The sequence below is a fragment of the Gracilinanus agilis genome, chromosome 2 (genome assembly GCF_016433145.1).
Source record: "Gracilinanus agilis isolate LMUSP501 chromosome 2, AgileGrace, whole genome shotgun sequence".
Lineage (NCBI taxonomy): Eukaryota > Metazoa > Chordata > Mammalia > Didelphimorphia > Didelphidae > Gracilinanus > Gracilinanus agilis.
The window spans coordinates 489,622,126-489,646,277 of NC_058131.1; the positions used below are offsets into that span (position 1 = coordinate 489,622,126).

General features: G+C 38.4%; 1 protein-coding gene across 1 annotated transcript in view; it reads right to left on the minus strand.

Moving 5' to 3' along the window:
* Window positions 1-323: 323 nt before the first annotated feature.
* STON2 (stonin 2) overlaps window positions 324-24,152 on the minus strand; it is a 131,181-nt gene continuing 107,352 nt past the window's right edge. Inside the window, exons 5-7 of the mRNA XM_044664986.1 lie at window positions 16,897-18,738; window positions 6,528-6,730; window positions 324-407 (exon numbers count right to left, since the gene is read on the minus strand). Of these exons, the coding sequence (XP_044520921.1) occupies window positions 324-407; window positions 6,528-6,730; window positions 16,897-18,738 (2,129 nt within the window). The remainder of the gene's footprint in view (window positions 408-6,527; window positions 6,731-16,896; window positions 18,739-24,152) is intronic.

Here is a 24,152-nt window from a genome sequence, read left to right on the forward strand (position 1 = left end):
TTCCAACCCTGAGATGGGAGGAGTCATCTCATGCCTAAAGCAGTCTATATACCACACGTCACTTCTGAAAGGCAAGCAGAGAAAAGTCAGGGAGAAAGGCAGCCCCCAAAGTCATTTGAACTACATGTTCAATGCATTATCTAAAGCCAACCAGCCAGACTTGTCAACCAAACACCATTCAGTTTCCTGTCTAAATCCAGGAGGTTGTGAGCAGGAAATTCCAAGACACTGCCACACTGAGGAGTGGTTGTGGTAAAGTACTGACTTGTACTTCTATTAGGAAGGATGCAAAACCATCATTGCTCTGGTGCAATGTATCTTGTTCACTGTACCCCACACTCCTTGGGATTTTCAATTTCATTTCCCTCGACCTCTGATTTCAAATTCTGTTTCTGTTCGATTTCCACCTGCCAAGAAAATAAGTAAAGTTAAATTGGAAAGAATATAATAAAAACAAAAGAGGGGGGAAAACTCTTTAAACTCTAATTGGGATGATCATGATATAGTGGAAAAGGTGTTGGATTTGGACCTGGATTTGAATCCTGCCTGTCATAACTTCTGTGACTTGGGATCTCAGACTAGACTAAGCTCCCTTTCAACTCTGATCCTGTGATGATGTCTTGCTCTTTCCATCTCCCCAACATCTCTCTTGAATGTCTTCTTTTGTCCACTCACATTAAAAAAAAACAACACTTTTCTATCTTGTCCAGCTTCATTCCCCTCCACACATTCAATGATTCAATCATACAAATCTCCTTGCTGTATTTTCTAGGGAAATGTGGGCAAATGTTTATGTATCTATTTTGAATTATCAACAAGGAGTTTTTGTTGTTTTTATCTTCAAGGACTCCTAGGGTGATACAAGCAGTATTTCACACAGAATGAAATTGATACTCCATCTCCCAACTCTGGGCATTTCCATTTGCTGTCCCTTATGCTTGGAATGCTTTTCTCTCCTCACCTCCAATTCCTGGCTTCCCAGAAGACTGAGGGCTCAAATATCTTCAAAAGACTTTTCTTAAGCTCCCTTCCATCTTTCTCTTCCCTTCCCCACTTTAGTCCCCCCTCTCCACCCCAGCTAGTGTCTTCCCTCTGAGATTACCTCACATTTATATTGCATGTATCTTCTATTAACTTAGTTGTTGGAGTATTTTATCCCCTATGAGAAGGTGAACTCCTTTAAACCAGGGACGATTTCCCCCTCCTTTCTTTGTATTCCTTAGTGCCTGGAACAGTGCCTGGCATATAGTAAATGCTTAATAAATGCTTGCCTGACCGATTGACTAATTCTGTGTTCTTACAATTTGTTGTGGTCCCCAGGATCTTCTCCAATGCATAGGGTTGGATGTACAGATTAAATCCAATGATGAGAACACTAGATAGACAGTGTGTCTAGGGGTGGCACTGCTATACTCCAGCTCCTTGCCTAAGTTATTGCAGGGGGCACCAGGCAAATATTCTACTGTTCTTTGAGTAGAGTCTAACCTAGTCAATAGATCTAGCTGGGAGCAGAGGGAGGGAAGGAGAAACCACAGCATTATAGATTTAGAGTTGAGATGATGTAGTTGAAAATCTCCCCCATTTCACAAGATGAAGGAACTGAGGCCTAGAGAGGTGAGAGGCTAAATTAATTCTTCAAGCCACCTGAGAAGAAAGTGGCAGACCTAGGATTCAAACCTAGATTCTCACCCAAATTCACCCCCCCCCCTTTTTTTAAACCATCACAATGCTTCCTATGGTTGCCGATGCTAAAACATCCCTGTAACTCCAGCCTGCTTATCTCTGCCTCAACCAGGATCAGAGTTCACTGAAAACCTTTGTAGTTCTTTCTTATAGACTCAAGGTTTTAATACCTAGCAAGAAGCATAAAGGGGACCAAAGGGCAAAGAGTTTCTTTCCCTGTTGTTTCCATAACAACAACTTACCTGTATTATCAGTTTTTAGCTGTTCTAAAGCAGAATGCTGTAGCCAAACTATATCTTTATGAGAATCCCTTCTATAATAAACCCCAGAAGTTCTCTAACCTCTAAATGAAGTCCTCCAATTATGGGGGGGGGGGTTTACAGGCATTCCCTCACTTGCTCTTTACAATAATCCTGTGAGGTAAGTGATATAAATACAGTAGGGACTCCATATGGAGATATGTTCCAATATCTACCATGGATGACTGAAACCCTCCTCCTTGGCACAGAAGATAAACATTTTTTTGGAGTACAGAGAATCTCCAATTCTCTTGGTTCTATTACCACCATGTAACTTTTAAAAAAGCCCTTTCCTTCTGTCTTAGAATCAATATTGTATATTGGTTTCAAAGCAGAAGAGTGGTAAGGGCTAGGAAATGGGGGGTAAATGACTTCTCCAGGGTCACATAGGAAGTGTCTGAGGCAAGATTTGAACCCAGGACTTCCCGCTCTAGGGATGACTCTCAATCTACTAAGCCACTCAGCTGCCCCCAACCACCATGTAACTTTATGGATGTCATATAACATCCCTGGGTCTTAGCTTTCTCTTCTGTAATATGAGGGTACTAGCTTAGATGATCCCTGAGGTTCTTTTTAATTTCAAATTTTTGTTATTCTAAAAAGTCTGATCTAATTATATTATAGATTCGTTTAGGTTAGGGACTGTACCTCTGAATCCATAGAACCCAGAAGAGAATGTGGCCATATGAAACTAAATGTTTAGGGGGTGGGCAAATCTGAACCTTAGCATTTATAAATAACATACATCTCTTTTTTCCCCTATAAAGTTACACATTAAAAAAAATTAACCCCCTATAAAGTTCATTATTCTGGTGGTGTTTTAAAGATCTTTTCACATAAAGATCCTCTATCTAAATCTTATTTAAATGAAAATATTAGAACATGCTTAAAAATAAAACATTCTGAGGCCATTTGATCATATTTTATTCTTCTACATCAAACTCCTTCCTTGCCTTTAAAAAAAACCCAAACAACTTTAGAATTGTAAGGTATGGCTTTGCCCACATTTTCTTCAAAATCTTAAAACTTTTTATTTTTAAAATATAAGTGATAAAGGAATTATATTGTAAAAGACACAAAAATGTAATGAGAACTCTTGTTCAGTAAGTGATATAAGGTTTAGAATGCTGGGATTTCACCATAAGGCTATTCTTCATGGCAGCTCCAAAGATGTGAGCATTCATTGGTGTGGAGACACATCTTAGTGTTAGATAGTCATGCTTTTCTGAAGCTGAAAATATTCATCACCCTTGACTGAACTTCTGGTGATGAATCTCTCAATTCAGTGTGACTGGTCCCTAGAGGATGCATATACCCCCTATTGTTTGGTCTGTTCTTTCCAGCTTTTAGGACATACCAGACATTATACTCTGTCAACAGAGCCTAGGAGAACTCAGGGACACCTATATGTCAAGATGAAGGCACTGGAGTAGGTCTTAAGTATATTGACATTTTAATCACCATCCTTGAGATTTTATGATACTCAAGTTACAGGATGATAAAACACAAGGCCCAGCTGACATGTGGATGAACTTTTGTGAGTTCTAGGGTTGGAAAAAAGCATCCCACAAGAGGGAGCCCTTGTTCTTTCTGGTGGTTAGGGAATTTAGCAATAGAAATATGAGATAATGAATGTGAAAGCACTTTGGAAAAAAGTACCATAGGAAGCGAAGACACAGTCATAGTTACTGTTTCTTGTTACAAAGCAGTCCTTAAAGAAATATCTCCTCTTCTTTTTTAGTAATCATTCTCTTACTAGCTTATGCTCAATCTGTCAGTAAAGAACCCACCTACTCAAGAAGCTTTTCATGGATTAGAAAACTCTAATAAGGTTTTTCTCCTCTTTCATGGCTTTGGCAGCTTTGCTGCTATATAAGAAATTTCTTTAATCACCCAGTTTTGTTTTATTTTGTTGTTTGTAACTGACGGCAAGCTGAAATGGGTGGACAAAAATACTTCCCACTTTTATTCTCAGATTCACAACCACCCTTGCAGCAAAACTTTTTTGCTTTGGGTTCCTAACTTGCTTGCCACAACTCTGCCATCTTCTTCCCTGTTGCACAAATTACATCAGAAACCTCTCAAATTCCCTCCACCATAATTCTGTTCTCCCTTCTTTGGTAATGGTGGGAAGGCAAAAGCAAATATGAATGAACAGATAAATGAATTTTAAAGGAATTTATAAAGAGACTAATATGTGCTAGGTACTAGGGATACAAAACATGTTGTTAATCCCCACTCTGACTTTTTTAAAATCCAATTTATCATTTTCAATTAAGGGTTTTTTCTATTCCTGTTACCCTCACTGAATTTCAGCATAAAAGCAGATTTTTCCATCTGTCATTTTTAGCAAGGAAGGGACTGAAGAGATACAGAGGCTGTGGGAGAGACTCCTTCAATTTCAGGCATCCTTGATTTCATTCATGAGTAGGTCCTTCCATCGACACAGATAAAGGCAAACCCCTCGATTCTTTAATATTTGATTAAATGAGTTGTTATGGCCAAAAAAAAATTCACTACCCTGAAGCCAAACTTTGGGTGATGACCCTAGCGAGCTTAGCATGACTAGCCAATCACTTAATGAACCAAAGAGCTCTTGAGTGCCTACTATGTGCCAGGCACACGGCTAGGCATCAGCAATAGGGACTGCGCCTGGGACTGTTCTGTAACAGACTGGACTGGACCTATAAAGTCACTCATTTAGGAAGTTCTGGGAGAGGAAATTCCTTCTGCCAATGCAGGTCAGCACCTTTGAAACCTATAGCCACAGAGTAGTGCTGAGAGGCTAAGAGATTTGTCCATGGTCACATAACCAAAACATGTCAGAGATGGGACTTGAACACGGGTGTTCTTGGCTTTGAGGATGGTTCTTAAATCACTGTGAAAGAGCCTCTGCCCTCAAGGAGTTTATATCTGAACCTTCTATCCTGTCTATTAGGGTAGACAACATGCATGCAAAAATACAAATAAATATACATGCGAAATAGATATATACAAAGAATATTATATATAATATACATTATATATTTGTATACAAATATACTACACACACTGTGTATTTTATATATACATATATGTGTGTATACACACACACACACACACACACACACACACAGAGGAATATATATATAGGAAGGAAATGACAAACCATTCCAATATCTTTTCAAGAAGACCCCAAATGGCATCACGAAGAGTTGTACGTGACAAATGAATGAACGGCATTACATGTATACCTACATATATACATAAATGAGTATATACTTATATATGTTTATTTATTATACATACAACATATACACATATATTAAAATATGTTTGTATAAAATATATATAAAATATGAAATAAATTTTTGAATGAATATTTCATTCATTGAAATGAATGAAAATGAAAATGAAATAAATAAATTTTAGGGGGTTAGGGTAGGCAATAGCAGGTGGAGGAATTAAAAAAGGCTTCCTGCACTTCACCCCCATTGCCTACCCTTTACCGCTCTTCTGCCTTGGAACCAATACACAGTATTGATTCCTAGACAGAAGGTTAAGGGTTAAAAAAAAAGTCTTCAGGTAGAAAATCATACCTGAGCTGTTTTGAAGGGCATAAGGGATTCTTGCAGGTACAGGTAACTAAAGAGAATATTCCAAGAATGGGAGATAACCAATGCAGAGCCATGAAGGTGGGAGATGGTGTTTTGTATGAGGAAACAGAAATTTAGTTAAAATGGAGGGGACAGAGTAATGTATATAGAAAAGAGAAAGTGGATTGTGGCCAGATTGTAAAAGCCAAATCAGGGAGCAGCTAGGAAGCATAGTGGATAGAGTTGGAGGACCTGGGTTCAAATTTGACTTCAGGCACTTCCTAGCTATGTGATGCTTGGGCAAATCACTTAACCCCAATTGCCTAGCCCTTGTCACTTTTCTGCCTTAGATTTGATACTAAGACAGAAGGTAAGAGTTTAAAAGCCAAATCAAGGAGTTTATATTTGCTTCTAGAGGCAATGAGGAGCCTCTGGGGTTTATTGAGTAGGGGAATGACATCATCAGACCTATACTTGAAGAAAATCATTTTAAAAATTACATGGAGGGGGCAGCTGGGTAGCTCAGTGGAGTGAGAGTCGGGCCTAGAGACAGGAGGTCCTAGGTTCAAACCCGGCCTCAGCCACTTCCCAGCTGTGTGACCCTGGGCAAGTCACTTGACCCCCATTGCCCACCCTTACCAATCTTCCACCTATGAGACAATACACCGAAGTATAAGGGTTTAAAAAAAAATTACATGGAGGCTGGATTAAAATGGAGAGAAGTTAGAGGCAGGAATGCCAGTTAGGAAGCTACTCTCCAGGAGAGATGCCCTCAGAGTCATACCCAGTTACCCACACCAAACATTTTCCCCTTGATAGGACCTGTTTGTGTTCGATAGGTACAGCCTTTAAGAACCTCAAGTCCTCTCCACTCAGTGAAGCAGGGAGGACTCTTGTGAAAGAAATACTCAAAAGAGGGGAGAATATGGACAAAAGCATCTAGAAGTCTGTCAACTGCAAATAACACTACCTTGTAGCTGTAGTGTGCAGAATAGTTCACCCATTTCCTGACATCGATCTTGTCCTCCACAGAGATGGATCTGACAGTGGCTTTGGAGGCAGAGGTGGTTGGCATGCTGAATTCAACATTTACGTGACGGGAAAATCTGGAAGGCACTTCCCGGTCAGAACCAAGTTCAAGGTGGCAGAAGAAGCAGTGAGGGTGGCCAGAAGCTAAAGAAAAGAGAAACAGAGGCAATGTCTGATGTTGAATGAACAATAACCGAACTCTTAAATACATAGCACTTTTAGTTTATGAAGCACTTTCTAACAATCCTATAAAAAGAGAGTACAAGCATGATTCCCATTTTACAGATGAGGAAACAGTTCCCAGAAAGTGATGTGACTTGCCCAAGATCATACAGGTACCCAGTGGCAGTGACCCAGATCATCCAATTCCAAATCTAGTTTTTTTTCCCAAGGTATCTGTTTGGCTTCTTCATGAACAATGCACAATAGCTAATTTAAAACTAGGAGCAGCTTGAGGACTGTCTGTAGGCTTTATAGCTGCACATATTTCAAGAGAAGCCTTAATACTAACTAGAGAGTTTGTCTTAGCTGCATGTCATGCTCTGTATATGTCCTGTACCACTCGATGTAACATTATCTGATTACAGTAACTTGGTCTCCTAGTAATAAACCCCTGAGCTGAAGAAAGAGATCGTCCCACATGCTTGGGCCATGATGGGCAGTGGAATACAGCACAAATCCTTAGAAGCAAGGGCTGTGAGATTAGGAGAAAGGAATACAAAAGGAAAAAACAATTAAAAAATTTAAATTTGGGGGCAGCTGGGTAGCTCAGTGGAGTAAGAGTCAGGCCTAGAGACAGGAGGTCCTAGGTTCAAACCCGGCCTCAGCCACTTCCCAGCTGTGTGACCCTGGGCAAGTCACTTGACCCCCATTGCCCACCCTTACCAATCTTCCACCTATGAGACAATACACCAAAGTACAAGGGTTTAAAAAAAAAAAAAAGAAAAGTTACAGAGCTAGTAATAAATCTATCTGCTTCCTTAAATATTAAAAAAAAATTTAAATTTAAAATTAAAAAAAAAAGGAATAAATTTTAGCAGGCACAGCTAAAAGTGAGTTAATAAAGCATCAGACTTTGAAAGGCACTGTAGAATGGGAGAAATATCACTGACTTCGCGGTGAGAGTCCTAGGTTTGGATCCTAGATCATTGAATCTGATGTATTTTCTGTGTGATTTAAAAAAAAACAACACATTCTTTCTGAGCTTCAGTTATCTCATCTATACACTAAAAGAGGTTGGATTAGATAATCTCTGAGGTCCTTTCCAGCTGTACATCTATGATCATATGAACCTAAATAATACATTCACAGAGCATATGCATAGTGTAATATAGGATTAATAACTGTGCCATGTTGGCACAGTTATTAATCCTATATTACAATAGAGATCTGATGCCTATGGAGGCATTGGTACAATATGAAGAGACCTTGAGGGGCAGCTAAGTGGTTCAGTGGACAGAGGGCCAGTAGGACCTAGGTTCAAATCTGGTCTCAGACACATCCTGCCTATAGGACCCTGGGCAAGTCATCTAACCCCACTTACCTAGCTCTTCTGCCTTGGAACTGATACTTAGTATTGATTCTACGACAAATGGTAAAGGCTTTTGAGATAGAGACTGAGACAGAGACAGAGATAATATAGAGGCAAAGAGACAAAGACAGGAGAGAGAGAGGGAGAGAGATAGATAGATAGATAGATAGATAGATAGATAGATAGATAGATAGAGAGAGAGAGAGAGAGAGAGAGAGAAGGAGGGAGAACTTGAGTGGGTATCAGACACCTGGGTTCTAATTCCAGCTATGCTGTGGCCCCTTGGTTGGACTTCTGTTTCATTATTTATAATATGAAGCATTTGGACTAAGTGATCCCTAAAACTTTACCATTTTATAATTCCAGTCTTAATTCTAATCTGTTTGGATTACAAAGTCTTGAAGTCAAGAATGATGATGATAATTTTGGAAGGAACAGTTTTGAAATATTTTTGAGCTTAAATATCAGGGTGTATACTTTATTGATGATGCTTGTGTATCATGCTTATAAAAGTAACAAACTTCTGAGTCAAAAGGATTGTTCTTCTCTTGCCTGCCATACAAAAGGCCTTGGGAACACAGGGTTCTGCCTGGAGCAAATACATAGTCTCTGCCATATACCCAGATTTCTTGAAATCCAAGCCAAAAGGCGAGGAGGCTGAGTATGTTTAATTGTTCTGTTTTATTTTAATTAGAACCTCCAAGGTTTCTTTCAGGTTCCTGCCATTTGGGCTGGAGCTCAGTTTCATTGTTCAAGCCTCACATGAATCTAGAAGGAAAAAGGTAGAAGATTCTTGGGGAATTAATCTCTTTTATGACCCCACAATATGAATGCCACTCTACCTGTGCCTCCAAATTTGACCATCCCACAAAATAGACAGGATGCAGAGGACATTGTAAAAAAACTGGCTGAAGGTTGTAGCCTCAGAGCAGAATTTAAGAGAAGAACTTAGCATCATAGATTTAAAGCTGCAAGAGACCTTAGTCTAACCCACTGATTTTCTAGGTGAAAAAATTCAGGCCCAGAGCTATTAAGTCATTTGTCCAAGGTTACTCAGCTTTAAAGAGACACAATAAGGATTCTAACCCAGGTCTTTTAACTGTATTTCCAATGCTCTTTTATGTGCTTGGCAAAACATGGGGGGAATGGGAGAGGAGATTTACACTAAAGATATAAACATTGACTATCCTCAATGACCTATCTTTCTTGAGCATGGCCAGTTAGAAATTATTACTGCCAGGATCTAGGAAAAAGGATCATTAATCTGGAGACCAGAAATGAGGTGAAGGTCTGAAAGCCAAGAAGTCTAAGCTTGGCCCATAATTAGTGATGAGCAGGAGTACCAGTGAGCAGGCCAAAGGACTGGGATCCAAAAGATAAACCGTAATGCTTCCAAAGGGGCTTTGACTTAAAATGAAAAAACAAAACACAAAAAACTGTTCACTGTCCTCCTCCCCTCAGCCCACTCCAGGGGTCTGAGTTCATTAGTACACGAGATAGAAATTTGGAATTGCCTATCCTCACATCTTCAGAGCAAACAATTCTAGTTATCTTTATTGGTCTGAGAAGGGCTTTTTAATTTCAGAAAGTGAGAACATACACACCCGCTCTCCAAGGAAAAGATTATTTGGTGGAGCATTTGTTTTGCTCCATTTCTCATATTTAAAATATCTCAAAAGTGTTTATAATGAGTAATGCTTGGAGAAATTACTTGGAAAACTTTGATTCAATTTTTAGGAAACTAAAGAAGGGTAAGTATAGTACTGTTAAGTTTCAACATTTCAAAAATGAATTAACTAGAAATGGCTATTAGATGTTGCACTGAAGTTAATATTATTGTAAAGTATGTATAAATTAAGAGAATCTATTTATTATTTCCTAGCAACTGAAAGAATTATTTTCTATAAGCATTTCTATTGCATACTTTCAGATAGAGTGAAAAATGTGACTCTTCTAAGTTCATGGCACTATGGTGCAAACCCTTATAAGTAAACAATTGGTCATTCTACAGTTTTCTTTCAAAAACACATTCAGTTGTACAATGTGGTATACTGGTGGTAAAATTAATATAATCTAACCTTTTTTCTGTTTGTTGAGCACAAATTGCTACTTTTGCTGCACACATAGGTATTAAGTCTAACATGGTATTAGAAATGGCTATTAGCTGGAAAAACATTATTTTCAATACTAGTAAATGAATAGATGACTAACCGCATGGTGTAGTGGAGTGGTTTTTGAAGAATTATTACAAAGAATCTCTTCTTATTAAATGACTCAGGATAATCCATACACAAATGTACCTTTGAAGGATTGAATAAGTAATATCTTATGATTTTTTCAAATATATGTAGGTGTTTCATAATTAATAAAATAATACATGAGCATTACTGAGTTCATAATAGCTTACTGTTATGTATGTTCTCATTCAAATGTTAGTAAAAGTATTGTGATGAAGAGGCATGATACATTTTTTTGATATTAAAAAAGTGTTCTTAAAAAGCTGAGCCATTTGTATAATGGAAAGAATTATGCACTAGGAAACAAAATCCCTAGCTCTGCTACCAGTTAGCTATCTGACCAAGATTTGGCAAATCACCTTACATTTTTAGTCTTTAGTTTTTCATTGAAAATTGGGAAGAATAATAAAATTGTATTTGTTTTGTGCTTTCTTTAAGTTTTTCAAAGCATTTTCCTCATGATAACTTTGTCAGTCAATTAGCATTTAAAAATTATTTTGTGACTTGAAACTTTATTGAAGGTTTTGTTTCAATTAGCATAGGATTTTCCTTTTTTTTTTTTTTTACTAATATTTAATTTCAATTACATGTAAAAACAATTTTTAACATTTAATTTCTAAAATCAATTAGCAGGGGGCAGCTGGGTAGCTCAGTGGATTGAGAGCCAGGCCTAGAGATGGGAGGTCCTAGGTTCAAATCTGGTCTCAGACACTTCCTAACTATGTGACCTTGGGCAAGTCACTTAACCCCCATTGCCTAGCCCTTACCACTCTTCTTCCTTGGAACCAATAGACAAGTATTGATTCCAAGACAGAAGGTAAGGGTTTTAAAAATCAAATCAAATTAATTAGCACTGTGATGAGTGTTGAGTAGGTCATGAAAGTATTATTTCTTTTTCACACATGAGGAAACTAACATGCAGAAAAGTTAAATAACTTCTTTGAGATCACAATAGCTAGCTCTGAGGATTCAAGTGAAAAAGTGTAGGTGACTGCTTTAAAATCATAAAGTACTAATTAAATGTTAGTGATTATTATCAATGAAATTGAACAGTCTAAGACCAACCTCCTTTCTTACTACATAATTTTTTCAATGATACATTTTGAAACCACAGATTCTTCTCAAATCAATCTTCTTACACTCACAAAGTGTATTTCCTCAAAACAGGAAGCAATAGGGTTTAAGACTATGATTGAGATCAGTATAGCACAGTGGTTCCCAAACTTTTTTGGCCTACCGCCCCCTTTCCAGAAAAAATATTACTTAGCCCCCTGGAAATTAATTTAAAAAAAATTTTAATAGCAATTAATAGGAAAGATAAATGCAACTGTGGCCATCACCGCTACCCTGGATCACTGCAGCACCCACCAGGGGACAGTAGCACCCACTTTGGGAATCACTAGTATACCGCATGCCATCTTTTTATTTAGTTTAATAATTGATATTAGAATGGAAGGACAGATGTTTTCTTTAGCTTTCATAGAATGGCACCAACACTACATGAACTAATTGGCCCAATTTTCCCCAATAACAGCAACATAGTAGGTTTATCCCAATTTTTATTCTTATTTTGATAGAAACTGGAAATCTAGTATGGCATTCCTTTTGGTAGACTTCCTATTTAAGGAAGACATTAAAAAAAACTTATTAGGTACAAGGGCAATGGTAGCATTCTTATTTGCACAAAATTAATTGGGAATAAAGCAGAGATTCTTGACCAGTAGTCCATGACCTTGCTTTTTAAAAATATTTTTATAACCTTCTATAAAATTGGCTTCCTTTATAATCCTATACATTTAAAAACATTCTGAGAAGAGTATAAAGGCTTCTTCACAGGGCTAAGGGGGTCCATGACACACAAGGATTAATTATTATTAATAATCATCAATTAATTAATTTTAATATTATTAATTAATGATTATACTCTGGACTAAAGCAAGATCCAAAGGTTTTGTGAAGGCTAAGAAGGGAAGCAATTTTTAAAAGTAGCATGATGGAAAATATGGTAGATGTTAGCAATAGTTTGGAACCTTGAGGTCTCTGATCAAATACCTGGATTACTGCAACCTCAAGTGGTCCCTGTAACATTTGTTGAAGCTTAACTGAGGCAGAAATGGAAGAAATATTGCCATTAAGTTATATTACAGGCTACCTGAATATGAGGAGTTGGAAAATAAAAATTCCACATAGAGGTATAACCTAATAGTGATGGGTGAATTCAATTATGTCACCATCTGTTCCCTCTCTCTCCCTCTCTCTCCCTCCCTCACCCATAATTTTCATTTCATATTTCAAAATATGAAGGAAGCAACAAGTGGAACTTCTAATCTGAACATGATTCTGACCTAAAGGGTATGGTCAAAAATATTTGCTGGTTGCTTAAGCATAAGGAAACCCTAATCACTTTTTTGCAGTTTGGGAAAAAGAAGAAAAGAGAATGTAGTCTGGTGTGCACGTTGGGTTTTTGGAAAGCAGACTTCAGAAGGATTCATAGAAGGGATAACTTTGATCCTATGAACCAAAACTCTAGAAGAGAACAGAATCCAGGAGTGAGAGGCAGCTCTCAAGAATGAAATTCTGAGGTCACAAATGGAAATAATTCCATTGAGTTAGAAAAGGAAAAATGGAGGCACAGAGGACTTGATGACCAACCTAAATTTTAATAAGATGTATACCAAAAAAATAGAAGTCAGTGCAGGTAATGAAAGATAAAATCAAAAGTGTGGCATGATGCTTTAAGAATAGTATCAGGAGGGGGCAGCTGGGTAGCTCAGTGGATTGAGAGTCAGGCATAGAGACCGGAGGTCCTAGGTTCAAATCTGGCCTCAAACACTTCCCAGCTGTGTGACCCTGGGCAAGTCACTTGACCCCCATTGCCCACCCTTACCACTCTTCCACCTAGGAGCCAATACACAGAAGTTAAGGGTTTTAAAAAAAAAAAAGAAAAAGAAAAAATAATAGTATCAGGAGCACAAGCTCAGAATAAGATAAAGTTGGCTCTGGATGCTTTTTGATGAATTTGTGATGGGCACTACCACTAGTTGTGCAAACTGCATCTCATTCTGTCTTCCAATTAATCCAGGGACAATCCAGCTCCATCTCCAGTTCAATTCTGAGTCTAACTCCTTATCTACCTGCAGTGTTTGTCAAGTCATGTGTCCTAAGAGGCCAACCATATTGGCTGCCTGTTTGTTTGACTGCAGATATGGGCAATCAATAGTATTCATTCATTTGGTTTGTCCGATGTAAGTAGTTAAGACTGAACTTGAATTATGATAGCCAATGCCTGGAATGTAATAGACACTTATATGCCTTTTGATTGATCTCATTGAGAAGGTGCTGCATTGTAATTGAACTTTGATATAATCAGCACCATATTATCTGTAAAAAGGACCACCTGAAGAATCTCATATAGCAAATCTCTCTTCCATTGCCTCAGCATTGGACATTCTGTATGACAGTGACCAAACCCTTCGATAAGCGAGATTTCCATGTTACACTTCACTTGATATTTCTTTTTTTTTTTTTTAGAAACCTTTACCTTCCATCTTGGAATCAATACTATGTATTAGTTCCAAGGCAGAAGAGTGGTAAGGACTAGGCAAGGGGGGTTAGGTGACTTGCCCAGGGTCTCACTGCTAGGAAGTGTCTGAGGCCATATTTGAACCCAGGACCTCCCATCTCTGGGCCTGGTTCTCAATCCACTGATCCACCCAGCTGCCCCCTTCACTTGATATTTCTAATCATAATGTTGTTGAACAAAATTTTCTCTCTTCCCAGCTTTTAAGGGATGTCCTATGATTTTTACATATACATGAAGACAAGCTGTGGGCTGACCATCCTGCTCTTAATACTGTTTTACCTTACCGATGTGTTTTTTGTTATCAAAATAATAATGTGTAATGGTAATGTCTACATAGCACTAATAATATGTAACTATATCTGTATATATATACATAAAACAGAAGCAAATAGTAATGTCTACATGTATTTTTTGTTAATGAAATAATAAACTGTTCTTTTCTCTGTTCCTATTCATTATATGAATATAGTGATATGGTCTTCTGTAGAATGTTGGTTGGCTGTTAACTTAAATTTTTATAATATTGTTGGATTATATACCCTCTGAGATTACTTCCAAATCTGGGATTCTTTGGTACTGTAGTTCTTTGTTGGTCATTATTTTATTTGCTTATTTAAAAAAAAAAGTCCTTATCTTCCACCATCTTAGAATCAATACTTTTGGTTCCAAGGCAGAAGAGCTGAAAGGACTAGTCAATGGGGGCTAAGTGACTTGGAAAGGTGTGAACCCAAGAACTCTTGTCTCTAAGCCTGGCTCTCAATCCACTGAGCCACCTAGCTGCCCTCAGTAAGAGGCTCTAAAGCCTGAAGTTACTGTCAGTTTTTTACCCAGGCTCACTCTCTGGAAGTTACCTCACTAATGATTTGCAATATGGCATCTTATTAAGTGTTGCTAGGACTTGGAATGGAGAGGACAGGCCTTTTGAGAAGGTCATAGCTTTTCTTGTCTTGCTTCAACACAAAAGCACCTCGGATTCCCCACTACCCCCTATTTTAGTAACAACTCTGACATGGAAGGGCAAAGGCTAGGCAAAAAGGGTTAAGTGAATTGCCCAGGATCACACAGTTAGGAAGTACATGAGGCCAAATTTGAACCCATGTCCTCTAGACTCCAGGCTTGGTGATCTATCTAATGGTGCTACCTAGCTGCTCCCTTTGAGACCTTTCTTAGGATGGCTGTAGTTAGAGTATCTGAGTCTAAATAGACTTTTATCATCCATATTTGCACTATCTGATGGAGTTAAAAGTCCCTTACGCTCATGTTCTGCCCAACATCTCTTTTTTCCCAATTCCCCAAGAGTTTAGTGCATTAGAAAGTCAAAAGGTTTGGGCTCAGGGTCTGATTGTATCAATTGTATCAATCTGTGTGAGATTAATGACTGTGAGCCTTGTTTTACTGATTGTAAAACAGCAAAATAAATAAAATAGTGTTACATATAACTACCTACCTCACAGGGATGTTAAAATAAACAAACTGATAATAGTGGGCAGTATTAAACTTGGAATCAGGAAGACTTGAGTTAAAATTCCGATTCAGACTCTGGATAATTCACTTAACTTCTTCTCTAGCCTTAGTTTCCTCATCTGTAAAATGGGAATTAATAACAGCACCTACTCACAGAATTGTTACAGGGACTAAATGAGATAAAGTACATAAATTGCTTTGTATAGATATTATTACTATGTGCTAGGCATTACAAAGGGTACAAATACAAAAATGAGAGTGCCTACCCTCAAGAAAGTTACATTTTAATATAATACAAAAACGGCAGTAGCCAAAGAAAGGAATTTTGGGTATAGGGAGAGTAAACAGAACCAAAGGGCAATTAATCTTCAGAACCAATATCAGCAGTGACTTGCTTGTTTGTACCCAAAACAAGAGCAAGAGGTATAAAGTTGGGAGGTAGGAATAGTCAAGTCAGCAAGCTTCTGCCAGTAGGCAGGGCATTTGGGAAGATATCTGAACTGTGTAGGTCCTGATTATGAGTCCAATTATGGGTCCAAGAGCTGCCTTCTATGAGGTAGCTCTATAATGGAACAGGATTGGACTAGAGTTCAGCAGACCTGGATTTGAATCGATATTGGCACTTGTGTGCTATGTGACTTCAAGTTGCCCATGTAATCTTTCTGGGTCTCAGTTTTTTTACCTATAAAATGATAAGTGTGTTTGCATGATGATCTCTAAGGTCCTTTCTAACTCTAATATTCTTTGAATGTGAGCCCAAGTAAAAAACAGACAGATTTTAAATGTAACTGACTACAGACATAAATTAAATCATTCCTAAATAGAGAAAGGAAGGCTGGTCATGAATTGATCTTTTTCAGCCATATCCAGTACATAGATTCTAAGTCACTACTGGCAAACAAAAGATAGGCCACCCCTCTTCCCCAAACGTCTCTGTTGGTATTTTATTGAAACCCAGAAGTTTTTAGAAACTGGAATCTCTTAGCTTCTGTCTATCAGCAGGACTGACATTTTAGTGAATCAGAAAAGAACAAGGAACTCAGTTTATTCAAGAGAAATATTTTAGAGTTTTTTTTAAAAACCCTTACCTTCTTTCTAAGAATTGATGATAAGTATCTATTTTAAAAAAGAGTGGTAAGGCAATAGGGGTTAAATGACTTATCCAGGGTCATGCAGCTAGGAAGTGCCTGAGGCTAGATTTGAACTCAGATCCTTTTCAACTCCAGGTACTCTGTCCACTGTGCTATCTAGCTGCCCCTAAATATTTTAAATTTACATATTTTAAAGTTTTAAGGAAATAGTTGAACAGTGATGGGGTAGGCTAAGGGTGGGGAAATGAAACCAACAAGAAATTATTAAGCACTATGTTGAATGCTGGAATCCAAAACAACAAAATCAGAACTTAGAGGAACAAGCATATTTGAAATAGTGATATTTGTATATAACCCTATTAATATTTTTCATGAAGTTTGTTAGATTAAAGTCATCTACTTACCTGAGTTTTTGTCAGGTAATCGATTTATCCTCCACACAATGGAGTTGAAAGCATGCTCATATTTGGCAGTACCTAAAGTCACTCTCATGACTGGCTCAGAGCCAGAAACACTTGATCCAAAACTGGCCCCCTTGTTCACTTTGGCTTTTAAAGATTTCTCTCCTAAAACACTTTCCCTTCTGAAATTTTTCACCCACTCATTGGGCACTGGATACCGGATCATCACATTCTCACAGGGAACCTGGGTGAGAGGGTCACAATTAGAGGAGAAACCTGTCGACATCCTTAGCCAACTCTGTAGCTCCACTTCTGCCCCATTGATGCTTGCTGCAGTCCTGAGGGTGAAAGGCAATGTTTTCTCAGCAAAAACTGTCCTAAATCTCATTAGCTCAAAGCGGCATGCATCTAAGGGGTTGAATAGGATGATTCGGGAGCTATTGAATACCTCCTCGTCGACACAGCCATGGAAGCGGCAGCTATGGAGATTGATCCACTTGGTGGTGGTGGTAGGCATGATATCCTGCCGGGAGACTACTTCATTACCTTTCACAAGTATGTCATTGAGGCCCAAGTGGCACTCTGCAAGTCCAGAGAGAAAACTTAGCACATGAACACGGGTTAGGACTTGGTGGCAAAGAATTTGGTTGTCTCCTTTCCTCAAGATTCCAGAGAACTCATCTTTGACATCCACTGTAATCTCCTCCTCTAGATAGTTCAAACCCACTGTGCTTAAGTCCATGAATGACACTGGCAAATTCATAAGGTGGTCCTGAATTGCCCTGATGAAACTCAAAAAGTCTTCATAGCTGGTGGTTCCTAGCTTAATTACTTGCTCTCGCTCAGCCAGATGAGCCACAGATGGTTTAGGCTGGTATTTCTTCTTCTCCTTATATGTAACACGGTCTATTCGCAAGCTATGGATCCTCCCGTTTTCATCATAGTTCTGGAGCTTAGGTTCTGAAATCTCATGGCTGATCTCCAGTTTGAACTCTCGGAATGGTTTCTCTAGGCCCTTCTCATAATACAACTGTAGGCAGCCACTCTCTGTGAGCTTTATGTAAATTGGTCCCCAGTGTCTAGAAGACATGATGTTTTTCTTTTCAGGGATCCTTAACATCATGGGCCAACCATTCCTGGGCCGAGATGGGGCTGAGCTCTTCAAATCATCATCCAGCCCACCCCACGATGTTGGATCGTCATCAGGCAGAGTGATGCTGCCAAGGTGATCAGGATCCCCAATATGTAGTTGTTTGAGTTTCTCGACAGCATCAGAATGTGTTCTTTTCTTAACTGAGTCATCAAAAGTGATGGCATCTGACTTCTGATATATGACAATGAGGGAATCCCTTTGGCTTTTCCCTGTGGCACTAGAGATGGAATTATTGTGGGATCGCCTTTCTTGCTCCTCAAAGAAGGCACTGAAAGGGTTAATGGGAGATGGCTGCACATCCTTCAGGGTCTCATTCAGGAAAGGGTTGGTTGCCCTCCAAGGTGGGGGCTCACTTATAGAAGGTGGCTGGTTTAAGGAGGAAATATCTAGTTTCTGAACTTTTGAGAAGTCTACCAAGTTACTCTTGGGACGTTCTCTCTTCTTAAAGGATTCAGTTAAATTACAATTCACATCTTGGATAGGAGGTGCAGAGGATATTGGATCTGGCTTTAAGGTAGAAGTGCTTTGTGGCAGAGGGCAGCTGATTTCATTGTCATCAAAAGTCACCCAACTGGGGAATCGAGCTGAGGTCACTGGAGTGGCAGAATGCCCATTCACGGCTAGGCCACTAGTGTTCCAGCTGATGGTTTCCATCTCTACTTCTTCATCTTCCTGGAAAGAGGAAGAATTATCTAAAAGAAAAATGGAAAAAAAATATAAAAATTATCTAGATATTTAATAATTATTTTTAGGACAGGGAAGCTGATCAGAGAGAAAATAAAGATACTACACTTTTATTTGGAAGTTATGAAATTTCACAGCTATTCATTGCTCACATGCATAGGTATGTACCTAATCTGGACATTGATTTCACAGGTTTTTAATATATGATGGCTTCTCGTGTATATATTTACTGGCTGTGTGATCCTAGTCAAGTCACTTAACCACAGCCTGTCTCACTTTCCTCATCTTTAAACTGGGGTAAAAATAGCACCTATATCAAGGGTTGTCCTAAGGACAAAATGAGTTAATATTGGTAAAGTTCTTAATACAGTACCTGGAACATAGGAGATAATAAATACGTGTTCTCTTTCTTTTTTCTCCTATACTTAAATATAGGAGAAAAGGAAAGGAGACAACCAAATTCTCTGAGAATAGGAATGATTCATTCTGTGAGGCTTGAGAATTTTACTACTAAAGCAACAATGTATTGCTGCTCAAAAAAGAAAACTATGCAGATAGGAACAAAGAATCTCTGAAGTGAATTCTATTATGTTCTCTTTTGTTATTTTATAAAATGCTTATGAAAGAAGTATTTTTTTTTTACTAATTTCAAGTTCAAAAAGTCAAACTTCTGAACTCTGAAAACGGTATGTTGCAGGGAAGCATAAAACTTCTCTTACTGAAGACTGAAACCAAATTTCTTGTTTAGTTATACTTGAATGGCTTAGGGAATCTATAGCCAACAATGCATCATTGCCCTCTCTCTTTGCCCCTCAATTCCTCATGACTGTTTTCTTCCCCTCTCCCCTTTGCTTTCTGTTCTCTTCAGGGCTGGACTCCTTGGAAAGTGTGATAGAAATTACCTGTATAGTATGATTTAAAGTGATACCATAAGTTCCTTCTATCTAAGGATGTTTCATCCACTCCTTGCCTCAAATACCCCAAATTTCCAACCTAAAAGAATCCCTTTGGATTACAGTAACTGAAGACACCTGTTAAAATATAAACTTTACTAGGGAGGGCTAGCATGTTAAACTGAAAGCAGTTATTAACCCCCAGGCACAAAGTGTGAGATTAGTTAGCATATCCTGAGGAGTCCTGAGGAAATGAGGCAACAGATAAAAGAGGCTTTGGAATTAAAGGACACCATAGAGGAGACATTAAAGGGGAGGAACCAAATGGAACAGCATAAAAACATACCCAACACACATCACAGTTATTCCTAGGACCAGCACTCATCCTACCTTTCCAGGACACTGAATAAGTGTGTTTGTAGAGGTTTTTGCTGTCTATTGGTGATGATTTAGGATTAAAGAGGAACAGAGTGCCAACAGAGTGCTGAATACCTGAGATAACTGTGGTGGCTCAATAAAAATTTGTTTTTTTAATGACTTGCCATATCTTTATGAAGAAGGATATCTAACTTCCCAAATTTAACTGTACAATATATAATTACCAATGGACAAGGTCCTAAAGGTTTCACCATTAGTCTTATATTTGGCGGGTTTTGAGACTAGGTCTGTTTTTCTCACCTTGGTTAGAAAAGCCCCACTATGCTTAAGTCAATTCTACTACTGATTGTCCCAGAAGCTTTAATATGTTCCATTTACCCTAATCTGGGCTGGTTTACCCATTCTTCAGAAGACTAGTGACCCTCTGCTCCTGCTGGGGTGGGTGAAAGGGAGGGAGGCTCAGAATTAATGCAAAATATCTATCAACCTTCAAGCCCTACTACAGTTTAGAACTCCTGAGATCCAAGAATCAACAGAAGCCTTGGCCACTGTGCCCCACAGGCAATTGACAGGTAGGCACCCCCCCACACACACAAACATTAGTCTTTGAAGTCAAATTCATTTTTTGTCTTAGTAGCAACTCCTACCAACAGTTATCTTTCATGGTACACATGAATATACGTCATTTGTCAGTCTATATACACAATAATGAAAAATTAAGAATTGTAAAATCACATAAGAATTTTAATACTAAGACCCAGAATTCCTTTGTGTTGTAATGTTAAGATTTATCCCATTTTTTCAGCTGCGTATGGAGAAATTTTGGTTATTGAAATTTTCGAAAGGCACATAATTGGGGAAAGGAGGTTGGGAATCAAACAGGGTTAATGGTTCCTAACTTTGTGTTTTAAAGTCCTAAATAGAACTCCTGGGTCAACCATACTAGCTTCCTGGAGTGATAACTTAAAAACTTTGGCTAGGAATTTCAGAAACTATTGTCAAATCAGTAAGAAGTACACAAATAAACATGCATGTAAATTTCATGCCTTTCTGCATTGTCTCCTTTGTTTCTTAATCCCAGTTTCCACCCAGCAGATCTCACATTACATTATAATCTTTGCTAAGTAAGTGGTCACACCCATTCTGCTAGGGATTTGTCCCACTCTGTTGAGCTCAAGGCCACTCCTTTGCCTGAGGATTTTCAAAAACAAGAAGAAATCTTTGAGGGGGTAGCTTTTGGGTGAAGCTATAGATTATTTCCCTGAAAGGATCGCATAAATGACATGACAAGTACTTTGTGAAAATCTCACTCATGAATGTCATTTTCTATCTTTCCTATTACATATTTTCTGAATACAACAAAAAAAGGTTCCAAATTTAAGATTTTAAAACAAGGTCATCCGTTGTAAAATAAAATTTCTCTAAGTTTTGCCAAGTGATAGGTTTTATTGAAAAGTTTTACAATGTTCTACAGTTTTAAAAATAGCTACTTCCAGGCTCATTGTGGCTAGTTTGGGGTAATAACTTCAATTCATGGGGCCTGAGCACCCACCTGACATATTACTCTTTTGCTAGACCAAACCAAAGACACATAAATCCATTAGCAAAAACATTTAATCGACAAGAAACAATGTAAACAAGGAAGAAAAACAAATAGGAAAATATCTGAAACATACACAAAAGGGCTTCGATCTCCTATTCCCCCGTCAGGGAAGTTATAATTTGATTTCTCTTCACTCTCTCCTGATTCTTGACATGATGGGAGAGGACAGCCACTTCAGAACTCACAGTCCTGGTGATAAAAGTGTAATTGTCTGCCTTTGACAATGTCTCTCCCAGAATTCCAATGGAGTAGCCTGAAAGTTTAAATCTCTCACTGTGACTCTGGAGTTATTGTCCATAAATGACACCAAGATTCTGGGATGCCATGGTCCAACATTCCAAAAGATCTCTCCCTCTCCTGTTTGCATATGCTTCTCACTCTCTCCTAAGTGCAGCCAGCTTTTAAAGCCTTCTTTGTAAAGCCTCCTCATCAAGGGTCCTTATTGGTGACAACACCATACTATGGGCTCACACAGAGACCTCTAAGAGAGGGTCTCAAGCATTGTATGAAATTAAGTTACATGGACAGCCTTTATAAAAAAAAAATCTCCTGAAACTTTGGAGGAGGAAATACAAAATTAAAAGGTTTGGTTTGTTTGTTTTTGAGGCTTGTGCCTTTTTTTTTTTCTTTAACTAACACAAATAATGCCTTGTCCTTTGGCAGTTTCACTCTTTTCCTACAACCTGACTGAAATCTAACTCCTGTCTTTGTGAGGTCACAATCAGCTCAGAACAATCACTTGTGATGTCCTTATCTAAAGATAAAGATGTCCAGGTGTTAAGTTGCTAAAGTGGGAGAAAATTCTAAAGAAAATCTAGTCTCTTATGAATGAGTCTAGGAGGATCTTTTTTTTTTAATTCAAAAAAAGTTCCACAAAATTATCTACTTCAAATTTTAAAATCACACTGCTACTAAATAACAGAAATTGGTTTGTAATGTCCTTTAGAATAAGCCATTCCTGGGGCAGCTGGGTAGTTCAGTGGATTGAGAGTCAGGCCTACAGATGGGAGGTCCTAGGTTCAAATCCAGCCTCAGACACTTCCCAGCTGTGTGACCCTGGGCAAGTCACTTGACCCTCATTGCCCACCCTTACCACTCTTCCACCTATAAGCCAATACACAGAAGCTAAGGGTTAAAAAAACAAAAACAAAAACAAACAAACAAAAGAATAAGCCATTCCTGGAAGCAAGATGAGGACTTCCAAAATTTTCTTTCATTATCAATAATATGTAAGAGGGAGATTTTTAGATATTATATAGATATATATTTAAAGTGTGGCTGCCAGGAATCAATAATTCAGATTGATTCCATAATTAAAATAGACCCAAGTCAGGATCGGGTTTAAGGTAGTTTATTTACAATTAGGAAGGTAGAAGATAGGGGAATAAAAAGGAGGGAGAGGCTATTCCAGACCTGCAGAGGCCTGGACAGAGAGAAGGTTAAAAGGCTAATTAAACTAAACTACAGGCCTTAGCAATCAGAGAGGCTATAAACCTACGTAAGGTAGAGTTTGGAAAATGCCAAGGTAGGCCAAGGAAGTCAGCCTAACTTACCCACGTGACCATTCAGAGTGGAAGCTGCCTGAGGTCTCAGCCGAGATCCTTCAGCACCAAGTTCAAAGCGGGAACTGCCCCAACAGGAAGTAACCCACATACCTGAAGAGATAGTGTCTCTCGTCACTTCCTGTGGGTCCACCTCTAATTCAAGTGGACAAATGGCAGTCTCTACACTGATTTGGACTGCCCAAAGGGTAGTCCCTTGTTCTTGATTTGTTACTTATTGTCACGTGTGGGTAACTCCATCCCCCTCCCCACTAAGGGAGGTGGGGATGACATCATCTTGGGTAAGTAGAGTTTTGACTATGAATGGGCTAGAGCTAATTCCATTTATACAAATACAAATTATTAATAATCCCCAAAGAAAAAAGTAGAGTCTTGACACAGACTACAGTGGATATAACATCTACTATATATTGTCAACTTGTTAGAATCTCCTTATATGTTTATGCCTGGCAGAATAAAATAGAAAATGGGAGAAGGAAAACAGATTGGAGAATAGCCAAACCCTTTTCCCACAGAGGAAAACAACCTAAAAAGTCTCTCTTCACAATAAAGCCACAACTCCACCTTATTCTATTTGTTCATTTATTCTATAATAACATTTTAATTAGCATCTGCTCCTTGGGACCTAGATATAGTTTAATGTACACTGGACTGCTGCTAAATATCACTGATATGAGAACTCAAGCAAGTCCTATTGACTTTATAGATGCAAATTAGAGGGAAATGATGAGCATTCTCCATCTTAACCCAGGATCCATTAAAGGATTATATTCTTGAGGGGCAGAGAGGTGGTTCAGTAGGTAGGGAGCCAGGCCTAGAAATGGGAGATCCTGCATTCAAATCTAGCCTCAGACACCTTCTAGCTGTGTGACTCTGGGTGAGTCACTTAACACCAACTGCCTAGTCCTTATTTCTTTTCTGCACTGGAACCAATACATAGTATTGATTCTAAGACAGAAATCAAGAGTTTTTTTTTAAGGGTCATA